The sequence below is a fragment of the Pomacea canaliculata genome, linkage group LG6 (genome assembly GCF_003073045.1).
Source record: "Pomacea canaliculata isolate SZHN2017 linkage group LG6, ASM307304v1, whole genome shotgun sequence".
Lineage (NCBI taxonomy): Eukaryota > Metazoa > Mollusca > Gastropoda > Architaenioglossa > Ampullariidae > Pomacea > Pomacea canaliculata.
In genome coordinates, this window is record NC_037595.1 from 29,688,418 (window position 1) to 29,701,104 (window position 12,687).

General features: G+C 41.5%; 1 protein-coding gene and 1 long non-coding RNA gene across 4 annotated transcripts; one reads left to right on the plus strand and one right to left on the minus strand.

Moving 5' to 3' along the window:
• The first annotated feature begins 6,196 nt into the window (after positions 1-6,196).
• Positions 6,197-9,181, plus strand: LOC112567164. Of its 2 annotated transcripts, XR_003099764.1 has the most exons (5): positions 6,197-6,814; positions 7,026-7,142; positions 7,709-7,859; positions 8,465-8,562; positions 9,002-9,021. It is a non-coding gene; the product is annotated as an uncharacterized LOC112567164 (long non-coding RNA). The 2 variants fall into 2 exon arrangements; XR_003099763.1 differs by having other exon boundaries at positions 6,207-6,814; positions 8,465-9,181.
• A 1,243-nt stretch (positions 9,182-10,424) lies between these two features.
• LOC112566519 (C-type lectin domain family 17, member A-like) lies at positions 10,425-12,676 on the minus strand. 2 transcript variants are annotated; one of them, XM_025242737.1, is made up of 5 exons: positions 12,531-12,676; positions 11,975-12,075; positions 11,464-11,554; positions 11,073-11,286; positions 10,425-10,783 (listed from the first exon to the last, which is right to left on the minus strand). In XM_025242737.1, exons 1-5 carry the CDS (start codon positions 12,586-12,588, stop codon positions 10,741-10,743), a joined length of 507 nt encoding a protein of 168 aa, XP_025098522.1. In that variant the 5' UTR covers positions 12,589-12,676; the 3' UTR covers positions 10,425-10,740. The 2 variants fall into 2 exon arrangements, with proteins under 2 accessions (XP_025098522.1, XP_025098523.1); XM_025242738.1 differs by lacking the exon at positions 12,531-12,676 and adding an exon at positions 12,450-12,486.
• Between the last annotated feature and the right edge of the window lie 11 nt (positions 12,677-12,687).

The following is a 12,687-nucleotide window of genomic DNA, read 5'->3' on the forward strand; positions in this document are numbered from 1 at the left end:
TTTGGCATGCCATTCCTTGCAGTGTCCGCACAACCACGATAATCTGATGATTGATCCGCCGGACACATCTGACTCCCATTAGGGAGGATGAGCCCCATCAGCGTGCGAACACCTGGGTCAGCATCTCCAGGAGGCGAGGATGAGGCATCAGAGGCGGTCACGTGTCGGGGTTCAAATAAATAATGTCGAGGGCGCTGACCGGGTGTAAGTGCACAGAGGGAAAACAAATACTGTCTTCAGCAGTCACATAAACATTAGTTATAAGGCCTCGTCCTACCATCAGGGCAGGAATTGTAAAACAAATGTACATCTGAACCCCTAAGTACTCCGCTGAATTCCTCCGTCTACAGAAGATCCTGTGTATCCACAGCTGTGGGAAGATGGAGGCTCCCTAGATAATAATTCTACTTTGTAAGTCTGCACGTGTTGCCAGTTGGTAACCACATACTCTTGAAGTCTATGGCTAACTATGAGGCTATCTTACATCTATACTTGTTCTCACCTGCACCAGTTTGTTACGGTTCAAAGAATCTAAGACATGAGCCACGACTGGTGCAAGCACATGGTCGCTATTTGGCTGTGGCAGGTCTTTATTCGTCCCCGTTATCCATCTCCTACATCCATCCCTTTGCCACAGAAGATTTCTGCTTCCTGTGCTGGTCACGCTATACTACAGCCACCAGCCCCAGACTCCCTACAATCGCACCTGTTGTAGTCTGACTGGTCATGCTTCTGTAAACAAAAAGCAATCTTGCCTCTTCATCTCGAGGGAAGGAAGACCTTAAGAACAATACAGATCGTTATCTCATGAGAAAAACTCCTTCTTTTGTTACTATCAGAGCTGTACACGTAAATCACAAAGTAGTAAGAAAAGAACACCAGCACAGGTATTCATTCAATATTCAACACTCAAGTGGTCACATGTGCAATAAAAAGGTCAGTGGTGGGGATGGAAGAGGGAGAAGGATAGTTCTTTAGCTCAAAGCACACACATGTATAATTATCCCAGAAAGCTGAAGGAAAGATTTGTTGGTTTTCTCCCTCCCCAGTCCACAAAAAATAAGTAAATAATAAGAAAGAATAATTAGAATTTTTTCTCCGGGTCTACGAGCGTGAGCAGTAGGACAAAAGAAGTCAAAATGAGCCAGAAGAGCTGAGGAAGGTTGGCAGGTGGGAATAAGGAGTTGCCGGACTTGCTAGTCTATGGTGGGACCAGATGTCCAAACACAAGACACATTGATCTACCTTTAACTATCAATGTCTGGCAGGTGAGGAGTTATCCACCGCAAGGTCTAAAGGTCGTGTGGAAGTTTTTCTCCCTCTTTGCCCGCCAACCACTCCCCACCACCCCATCCCATCCACAATCAATGGATTTCACTAACCCCGGAGGACATCTGATTTCTACCTCAGCAGAGGGCAGATGGTCCCAACAAAGTAATCACTTCTTATATAGAGATTTTCCTACTTGGCGGTCAGTTCAAACGTTTAAAGTTCCTACTTAACGGACAAAGATGGATGAACTTTTCACCATTTTTGGCAAAGTTTTTATTTGTGTGTTATGTTTTGTTTATTTGTCTAAAAGGACAAAGTACTTAATAAAATGGTCAACAAGGATCACTTACGCATCTACATTCGCCCCAACACGAAAAGGGAACCTACAACCTCGCAGTCTGCATTACAGTGATGACAACTTTATAACCCGCCACCACGACCTTATAGTCCTCACGTGCACTTTAGATGCTACAACGAAAGAGAAAAATCCCAGAGAGCTTACGAATCGAAGAAAACCAAAGTTACATTGATGTGAAAAAATACACGCATCCACACACATACACACACTTTTTTCAAATTCGTTTTCTTTCGTTAACGATGTAAACCTCCAGGCGACGATGTTTTGTTCGATAGCAGTTGTTGATCTATACTCGGAGGACAAGCAATTGACTTTATTGTCCTCTGTCCCACAGGGAGCCAATCTGTCGTTGCCCACTCGCGCAAACAGCGATGACATTTGCACGTGGCGATGTTTGTGTGGTAATCAGTGGCACGTCGCGATGTTTGTGTGATAATCAGTGGCACGGAGACGATGAAACGTCGCCGACATGACAGATCGCCCACCTTTGACATTTCCTACAGCCTCTTCAAATTTCGTGTCATAATATTGCGGGGCCTCTGCCAGAGATATCGCAGAAATACAAGCCTCTCTGATTCAGACATTCTGCGTTTTGAAAATCACCTTCTCTCCTCATCCCTCCATCCTCTCTCTCTCCTTCCTTCCCTTGGCCACGTCTGCGCAGGTTTCTTGTGGATGGGAGGCGAGATAACAGAAATGATATCAGTTGCAAAGGAATAGTTTCTGAACGTTTAAGAATTGTGATCGACTTCATGACCAACTTTCAACCCATCATGGAGGCACGGCATCCTTAGTTATCATTCTCATCGTCGTAGTCATCATCATTAACGTCATCATTTCTCCATTAATGTTTTCAGTTATTTGATTGATTTCTAGACTGAGGGGAGTGGTCGTGTTGGGTAAATTTCCCTCTAGACCTCCGATGTCCGGCAGTAGCAGCAGCAGCTGCTGTACTTAGCCTGATCACGTGACGTCGTCATAGTGCTTGCGATGACCTCTGACCTCTAGATATGCTGACCTCTCGCATATTGGGTAGATGCTGTCAAGAAACACGATTATGTTTGTCGTTCTAGATCGTTTTCGTGAGCTGTGAAAGTTAATGAAATACGAAAATAAAAATGAAGCGAAATATTTTATAAAGCTAGATAACTCAGCATGCGACTATCTTCATCATATACTCACCCTCATTTACATATCGGGTTCACTTAGGTGAAGCAGATAAAAGAACTTTTCAATTTTCACGAACCAAGACTTTATTTTCACTCTCTGGTGCCTGTCCTGATTAAAGTGGATCCAATGACAACTGCTGCCAGCAGTTTTTGCAATGACTCCTGTCTGTATCAGATTATGGGTAACGAGCTCGCTTCTCAGCGGAGGGATCTGAACGCGCAAACACTTTCCCTCAACCTGATAGCGTCCATCCATTTGAGCTGAGTGATTAACACCAAGTTTTATACTGCGCCGGGGACAGTATTATGAACCTTTAAGCACACCTCATCAACAAGCCTGACTTCCCATTAGCTCTTATAATTCTAGTGCCTGGGTGCACACCCCATCCCTTGCTGCTATGGCCAGACGCTGGACACCGAGCACTCAGCTAACCTCAGGTTAAGAGCAAAACCCAGTCTGGTGTTGGCCTTAGCGACATCTCGAGCAGCTGGCCCCTTGGTGAAAGCCTTGGTTAGCTCCTTCTAACGAACGTGAAATCCAAGCTGAAGGAAACAGCATCGTTTTCCTTCTGGACCCTAATCAGCGAGGCATTGAAGGCGGATTCGGAAAACAGAGTTCTCGCCTGATCAAAAACTGTGCACATGTCTTCGACGGCTGACATGCACTGGACGAGGTCACGACCCATGCGTGACAAGAGAAAATGTGCCTGCTTTGATTTCCATGGTTACTGCAATAAGGGATTAGGGGTGGCGGTCAAAGGAGTACGATTGACAGAAAAAGTGGTCCAATTAACACTGCAAGCCGGATGGAATTATCTCTGGCAGTAATTTGAGATCCAAGCCACGTCCTTGCTCCCTGTCGTGCAAGCCAGTCGCTCACTTCAACCATAGAGACCCCGGACGACCAACTTTTTTTAGAAAGACAAGAAATCGGCCCAAACTATTTGCTTTACAAGGAAGTGGGACAAGCTTGCGCAAGGTTTTATTGCACCTGTCGACCTCTGGCCACCTGAGCACCCACTCCGTCCCTCAGACGAATCAGCATCTTTACAAATAACGGTCACCGATCGGACACGCTTCGGTGCTTTGACTGATGGTGGCTATAAGAGTATTTATCTGAAAAATCATTGGAAGATGTTTATACCTGGTTGACGGTCATTGAAAGACAACCAGGGACGTGGCGTGTCTAATTGGCCAGAGTGGATCGGACACCTACCTAACATTACACGGGTATGTTAGAAGGCCAGAACCTTAGACTGTTCATTTATGAAACTGAGGATTTGCAGACGACCTGATCGATTCCTTGCGTCCAGAATCCGTGACTGGGGCTTTTTTGCTGAAACCCTCCATGTCCAGCACAGAGACTTTCTGCCAACATGAAATGCACCTCCATCATTCTTTGCATGAATTGAAGGATGGGTGGAAATAGGGAGGGACAACAAAAAGCTGTGCCGTTATTGCACTCATTTTGCAAAAATTAGGCTTTGGTGGCAATTAATAGTTATACTCCACTACTGCAAAATCACATAGCCCTGACCAATACCACTGACCGATACATTTTGAACTGTTATTAATTATAGATGATTGAATAACGGCTTGTTTGAATAATGTCTAATAATTAGACTAAATGAATAACAATATTGACTAACCAAATCACGAAGAGATTGACTGTTTTCCATCAGCGCCATAGACAAGAAACATTTTTGGAATGTCACACGTGTTTCTTAATAGTTGAATAAAACTTGAGGAGGAATGTTCATGGCCCAGAAAATGTCAGCCACTCATTCCGATGAACCTAAGCACCATTGCTGCTGTCTGAAAGTGGTCCTCCATGGCGGCTGTGATGGACCTCTGTATCCCGGTGGCCAAGGTCTGACAAACAAGACGACTTCTTGCCCACTCAGTCATCGATTGCAGTCATCACCCTGAATAGCTCGCTGTCCTGCTAACTAGCTATTATTATTTACACTGGGCATGACATGATAGCAGAAATTCTTCGTCCGATCCATCAATCACTGGTGTAATTCAAAGCTTCTTGCAGGACAAATAGCGCGGGAGAGGCGTCCATTTCTAAGGACAACCCCTCCATGGCGCTCCACCTCACCCTAGAGAGCTATTACACACTTCTCGTGTTCAGTTTTGCTCTGTAATTACTTCCTCGCCTCCCCCGGACCGGAGGCTCTCTCAGAGGGAAGCTACCCGCTGACAACGTCTTACAGACTTGTGATCGATGTGGAAATCAGGGTTGTTGTCGAGTACTTGCCATCCACCATGGGCTCTGTTCTTTATCTTTTCAGCATTTGTGCGATTTATTTATTTAAATTAATGCCTTTTCACACAATCAAGCTGCGTCTACTTTCTGTGTACAAATATCTCTGTGTGAACCAACTCGCCCCCACCACTCTCAGCAAATGCGGAAATTTCAAATTTCGATTTTAACTTCCAAAGAAATCATGTTCTGTTGATTAATTATTATTTGAAAACACGTCTTCGTCATTATGTTAGACTCCACCGCCAATTTAAAAACATGATGGACTGGTTGAACGGATGACTGATAATTCGATTTACATCAACGGAATCTCTAATTGGTTGATTGCTGATTATTTGATTGTGGACAACGGTGAATACAGGTATTGTTAGGTCCATCTCAGAGGATCGAGTGGAGAGAGAGAGTGTCACATGTAGTGTTTTCTTTTCTTTGTTTCTTTGTTTGTTTGCTTCTTTGTTTGTTTGTTTTTTCTTTCTTTCTTCTGCTAACGTTCAGTTTGTGCATGTAAAGCACCGGATCTTACATAATCGACTTTTGTTGATTTATGGGTATTTCTACTGATTTTGTTTCTGACATCAGCGGCTATTAACTGGCGTGGAATGGCTCGTTCTTGATAAAGCGAAAGGTTCTCAGTTGAGTCTCCTGAGTTGAGAGGATAGTGGGTGATAGTTAAAATATAGTTAAATAAAGTTGTATTAGCGAAAATATGTGTAACAATGGAGCGGTCGATTGCTGAAGCAATTTTATCATCATGCATTACTGCTTAAACATCACTTCCTCCATTCATCCCGGATGATGGGCATGCGCACACCGCACTCACATCAGTGTAAGAGAGACAACTCAGAAGTAGAAACGTGAAGGATGCTTCAAGACCAACCTGAACGGTTTGCGGGTTTGTTTGGGTTTTTTTTTTCAGATTGGTGTTGACAAAAAATGCAGAACATTCAGGTTGGCTTTAAAGAACGAGAGAGAGAGAGAAGTATTTGTGACATATCCACAACTATAGCACAGCACACTACTAACATTAATTTCATTCTTTAAAAGAGATTTTGTTTGAATAGAAAAAATTCTAGACAAAGATAAGTTAATTTTTCAGATTTATTCTTTCTCTCCCCTCACTCATCTGTATATTCTAAAAGTGTTTTCATATCTTTTGTCACTGTAACTTTTGTTGGGACACCTTTACCTTGTGTCGTTAAACAATGGAAGTTTGGGAAAAGGACACAACAGGAAGTCATGAAAATTACAGGAAAATCCTACATTCACGACCCAGCCTGCATAAGCTTTCAGATTTTGAAGGGCCCCGATCGGGGGGACGGGTGAAAGTAAGGGCTACGGGCTATCCCGCTCCTAACTGACCGAACGCCCATAGGGCGTAGCCGTTACGCGCTGACAGTGACCCGTATGTCGGACTTTTCACTCCGCCCTCTGACCTCGCGCCCGCATTTGCTGACCTGCTGTCGGATTCCACACTCGCCGCCCGATGGGCTTCTACCTGCAACAACCGCTTTGGTCATCGCATTCTCGGTGAGTTTGTGAATTAAGTGTAAAGTGTACCCTAAAATTCTGTAAAATATTATAACATGAATTATTCATACCAGTTGAAACTGTCTGTACAGTATCAGGATTTCTGGTATTAGTTTAATTTAATTTGTATAGTTCAGCCCGAATCGTCGATTTGTTGCGTGCTACTTCCGCTTTGTGCCATGTGCTCGCTGTAGGAAGATGCCGCATGGCTAACACAAGGTATTTTATGTATAAATTCTCGAAGCAAAATATTAGTGTTTCAAACAATCCTTATAATTAATTGACCCTATAATAGTTCTTAGCAATTTACCTTCTATTGAAATTTGAACACTCGATCGTGTATTGAAAGATTATTGTAATCGTTTTTTTGTTTGTTTGTTTGTTTGTTTGTTTGTTTTTTAATGCAGACTTTGGTTATTTCACTTTCTAGGAAATGCTGAAGATCGGGGATCGTGCTTAGTCAAAGCATTGTAATAATGCCGACTACAAAACAGTCAACAGATAACTCCACAGCGTGGCTGAAGATGAGCCAAGCTGAATGTATAGTGTGCGTATAAACCGTTCCATGTTGTAAAATAAGACTACACATTTCTTAATCATTGAGAACAGCAAACAGTATTCCTGACAGAGTGAAATACATTAGTGTTTCAGTTTGGTAAAATGTGTTATATATACTTTTTTTCTTTCATATAAAGTAGTCCAGTTTTATAATATTTGCATACTTTTACAATGAATGCTTAAAGTGTGTTCTATTGTGTTTGCATTCTGCAATTATAATTTATAAAATAACATTGTTGTAAAGCTGTTGTACATTATTGCAAACATGAAGACTGACCACAGTTACAGTTTAGTTAAACACAATGTAAACACAACCAAACCAATTACCTCATTAGCTTAAAATTTCATCTATTTGAAACTTTAGTGATAACTTCAAGTAATCTTTGGGCAATGTAGGATATATATTAGAAAAAGAGACAACACAAACTGCAGATTGTTTCTGCATAAATGTGCACACGCGTGATAAGATAACAGTAATTAGAGGTTTTTCATGAAGAGTTGTGACAATGCCATAAATTAACATGTTGTGTAGGATGCTTTACTTTATTTGTGTAGGATATTCAAGATCCTGGAAGGGTTGTAAGAAAATCAACTGACATGGTATATGACGAGACTGGTTATTCCCAATCTGGAATGAGTGGAATTATAAAAGAAGAACTAAAATATTTCATCACTCTGCATATGAAACAGGATTATTGCTGTACCAGTAAGTGTTTTGAAGTGGCTTCTTAAATTGCTACTTTTTTATTATGTGAGCTTAAGTACTTTATTTTGCAAGGAGAGAGATTCTTGCAGTGAGTCTGACTGGGTTTAGCTATAAGTCAGTCTCACAAGATAAATGCTCCACTTTCATTTAAGTGTCCTGTCACTTGATAGCTTGTCAAAATTTTAATTTTTCCATTTTTAATGTTCCTGTTCAAGTAGATTGAAAACTTTACATATAGATATGTAAGAGAGAGAGATAGCATATCTAACCATACACTGAAAACTACTGACATTTCATCAATGCATGAAAGATGTTGCTACTCATAACGAGATAATTGTTACTACAGAGCAGGCTCTTTTAGTCAAAATGCTTCTTTGAAGAAATAGTGGGGCAGGCAGGTAGAAATTGTGGTGCTAGTTATGTAGGGCAAAGGTTGGGATACTGAGAGCATACTTGATTGTTTTTGTTTTGTTTTTGCAAGTCAATATGTTTTCCTGTTTGGGTTGCATATGACCCTGAAGTAGACTGTGGTTTCATGTACAAATGTATTACAATGAAACATTTATATTTGACTTTTAACCATCACAATTTCCCTTTGTGCACAGCAGCAGCCTGGGGATATTATATCTGCCACTGCTTACAAATAGTTTGGAAGTAACTGGCAAGAATGGAGGAACAAGTCCAAGGACAAAGCCATCTGATGGTCAGTGCAATAAGAAATCAAAGAAAATAACCATGCATGTGTTTAATTTATCAATGTAAGCATGGCTTTATCATTCATGATTTGTTTATGAAGAAAGTTAACCCTGCCTATTACCCTGTTCTGGGTAATCTCTGCATGTTGTACACCTGTTTACAAGTGCAACTGCTTTGATGTGATATGGTTCTAGTGATTCTACCTTATTAGTTTTCCTTTCTAATCCACAAATAGTAATCAACACTAGAAGCAAGCCTACATGAATCTATTTACATAAGTGGTGTTGGCCATCAACTTCCTGTTGCCTCCTAGCTGCTTTAAAGCTCATAAATAGTAAGAAACAGAAATACGTTTTACTTCAACTGAATGGCACATCGGTAAGAAGTGAATAAATTGAAATGCCTTGTTTTTGCTTATCATTAAAGGACTAATATTTTTATCGCAGATGGGTCATGCTATTGAAGAGCACAGAGAAATGTTTAAAAGCATGCTCCACATATGAATCAAGTTATGAAATGTAGGTGATCAAGGAATGACTCCAGTAGCAATTCATGTTTTAGGTGAGGAAGCTTATAGGCTGGAAGAGGAATCTGTGTGTAGAGAATTTAGGGGGAAAGTGGCTGTTGTGAAATCTAATTAAAGCTTTTTTCGCAACAACTAGCCTGAAGACTTTGAAGACTCAAATTCTTTGTTGTAAATAAATGTTAAAACCATGTTTAGTTTTGGCTTGTATATAATAAATTTCTTCTCTCCTTTTTGTGTTGTATATAGTACATTGTTTTGAAGATTGTAAGGATTTTTGTTTTTTTTTTTTTGGTCAGGTATTCCCGACAACTAGCCTGAAGACTTTAAAGACTCAAATTCTTTGTTGTAAATAAATGTTAAAACCATGTATATTTTTTGCTTGCTTGTATATGATATGTTTTGAAGATTGTAATGATTTTTTTTTGTTTTTTTGGTCAGGTATTCGCGACAACTAGCCTGAAGACTGTAAAGACTCAAATTCTTGGTTATAAATAATGTTAAAACCATGTATATTTTTTGCTTGTATATGTATATAAGTTGTTTTTGAAGATTGTAATGACTTTTTTCTTTTTTTGGAGGTGGGGGTCAGGCATTTGTGACAAATTCTTTGTTGTAAATAAATATTCAATCCTTGTTTATCTTTTGCTTGTATATGATAAATTGTTTTGAAGATTGTAATGATTTTTTTTTCTTTTTTGGGGGTCAGGTATTCGCAACAATTAGCCTGAAGTTTTTGAAGACACAAATTCTTTGTTGTAATAAATATTAAAACCCTTTATTTTTTTTTGCTTGTATATGTATATGATAAATTGCAATGAATATTTTTTGGTCAGGCATTTGTGAAAAATTCTTTGTTGTAAAGTAATATGAAAACCTTGTGTATCTGCTTGCATTTAATAAATTGTTGAATCATGTCTATTTTTTGTCTGCTGGTATTTACCAAGTGCTTTGAAGGGCTGAAAGGTGTTTTTTAGGATGGGGCTTTGAAGGGCTATGAGGTGTTTTTAGGGTGGGGCTATGGAGGGCTGAGGGACTATGGAAGGGCTGCGAGGTGTTTTTTAAGGTGGGGCTATGGAGGGCTGAGGGACTATGGAAGGGCTGCAAGGTGTTTTTAGGGTGGGGCTCTGGAGGGCTGAGGGACTATGGAAGGGCTGCGAGGTGTTTTTAGGTTGGGGCTTTGGAGGGCTGAGGGACTATGGAAGGGCTGCGAGGTGTTTTTAGGATGGGGCTATGGAGGGCTGAGGGACTATGGAAGGGCTGCGAGGTGTTTTTAGGATGGGGCTATGGAGGGCTGAGGGACTATGGAAGGGCTGCGAGGTGTTTTTAGGTTGGGGCTTTGGAGGGCTGAGGGACTATGGAAGGGCTGCAAGGTGTTTTTAGGGTGGGGCTCTGGAGGGCTGAGGGACTATGGAAGGGCTGCGAGGTGTTTTTAGGGTGGGGCTTTGGAGGGCTGAGGGAGTTATTTCTCCCAAGCCCGCAAGGGGCCGATGCACTTTAGGCTCCCATAATACGGCGGGCTGGGAGTGTAACTTCCCTTAACGGCCCCATTTCTCAGCCCGAAACGGGCCCGTTCGGGGCCGATGAACTCTTGCAGGCTGGGGAGAGGGCACCCGCGCACATCGTCGATGTCTACTTCAAATTATCACCTTGTATCGTAGTTTAATTTTTGGTCCACGATGAACATTCAAAAGCTTCAGAACAGCTGCAGACAAAATACAAATATATTTACTTTAGGAATCCACAACTGCTGACAAATTATGACAGTTACAAATGCTTTTTCATGTGATTTACTAGATGTGCTCTGCTAGAGGAGAATTAGGTCTAGTGATTTAAAGTAAGATCATGCTATTTGGTAGTCTAGGCGAATCTGTAGATGGTTTACATCGGTTATCTAACAGATGATAATTCCTCATGTGTGACCCCGTCGGACAGAGAGCAGCAGGTCAGTGACAGGTATTAATTTCATCACCAAGGAATAATGTGCCACGTACACTTTCTCGCAGACGGCGTTGTTGACATCCCCCTTCTGACAGTTCAGGTCATTCCAGTTGCCAGGGAGACGCATCATGCCGCAGTCTTCATCGTCCATGTTGTTGGGTTCGCCGTCGTTCCACTTGCTGTAGGTCAGGGGCTGGTGTGTGGTGGACGACACCCAGTGACCCTCCTGGGTCCTGTCATCGATGTTCAGCCACACGCCAACCTGTGCTGTGCAGCAAACTACAGTTTGGGTACCTTTCTTTTGTTTTTTTCCCCTCTTTTCCTTTTTAGTTATTTCCTTTTTGTCTATTTATTTGTCTTTCTTTCATTCTGCATCTTTCTTTCTCTTCATTAATGATCTTAAAAAATAATTATGGTCTACCGCATTGTATACTGTACACAAACCTCCATGGGCCCTCATCATGTTGTGAACAAAACTGTTCTCCTCCTCTGATTCAGTTTCAACGAGGGAAGAAGAACTGCCATTGCAGATTTCCTGTAATTTGGAGAAATACGAGACAGTTGCAACAAGAGAGTAAAAAATCTCATTTAGTAATGATCGACATACTTCATTGTATTAGTTTCAGTGGTGTATCAAATGAAAGTCCACGTGGTTTTGTAACCGTGTTGAGAATGTGGACCTTCTCAAGATACAGCAACATCAATCTGAGCCACAACCACTAAGGTGTACCCAAAGCCCTTCTGGAGTGTTACATCTGTTTCCAGATGAATGTCTCGAGAGATTATTTTAAAACACCTGCACCGCTCGGTTCAGATCTCGTCTCGGGCCACTCTGTCTGTTACACCTGTTAGTAGGTCTGATCGTCGGGGTTTTCTACAGGTACTACGGTTGTCCTTCCCTCCCCCTCATAGAATGAAATACATAAGAAAATCGTGAAAGAAATTCTGTTCTCACCTTTGCTGCTGACCAAGTCAAGAGGCGATTTACATACAGGTAACATCTGTCTTGCAATGACTCCCAACCTTGGGGACAGAAGTGACCAGCCACGAATACACCTGGACAAAAATAGGGATTCAAAAACGAGTGGACAACACAGAAATTTCTTTTTTCATTGTTTGGAATAAAGTTAAGTGCTTAATTAGCTGGAAAAGCCCCGCAGTTTTCACCGCTTTCTCCGAATTTTGTGATCTCCAGTAGTGTACAAATCTTGCCTTTCCTGTTGGCTTCATGGACTACTTGAAATCAAACTTGTTGAGTGAACACTACAACCCATAATTTTTTATCCCATTAATTATCACTAGATTTATTGTGTAAACACTTGGCATGGAACTTTGGCATGTTACCGGCTCACCGCTTGCTTTTGAAAACTTTGCCCCTAAAGCAGCGCGCAGACAATGAGATCGACTCAGGTACGTAAGTACGCACATACCCTCACTGCAGGTACTCGTCATCTGAAATCTCGATAATCTCCATTATCCTCTACATCAATAGAAAAGGTCGATTGCGTTACCAAAGACACTCAGTGTGGTCAGGCTGCTCCACATCATCAGCAAACCGTAGTGGGTCATGTTGCAGGGACGCACACCATTAACCTGTGGGAACAGACAGGTGGACCTCTGTATCCTGCTTACCTTCCGTTGTACTAAGCGCAAATGCTCAAACCAGAT

Coding starts and splice junctions, on each gene's coding strand:
- LOC112566519 (XM_025242737.1), bottom strand. CDS start 12,588: ATGACCCACTACGGTTTGCTGATGATGTGGAGCAGCCTGACCACACTG. Junction 12,076..12,530: donor GACCACACTGAGTGTCTTTG/GTAACGCAATCG, acceptor ATTTTTGTCCAG/GTGTATTCGTGGCTGGTCAC. Junction 10,784..11,072: donor AACGCCGTCTGCGAGAAAGT/GTACGTGGCACA, acceptor TTTTGTCTGCAG/CTGTTCTGAAGCTTTTGAAT.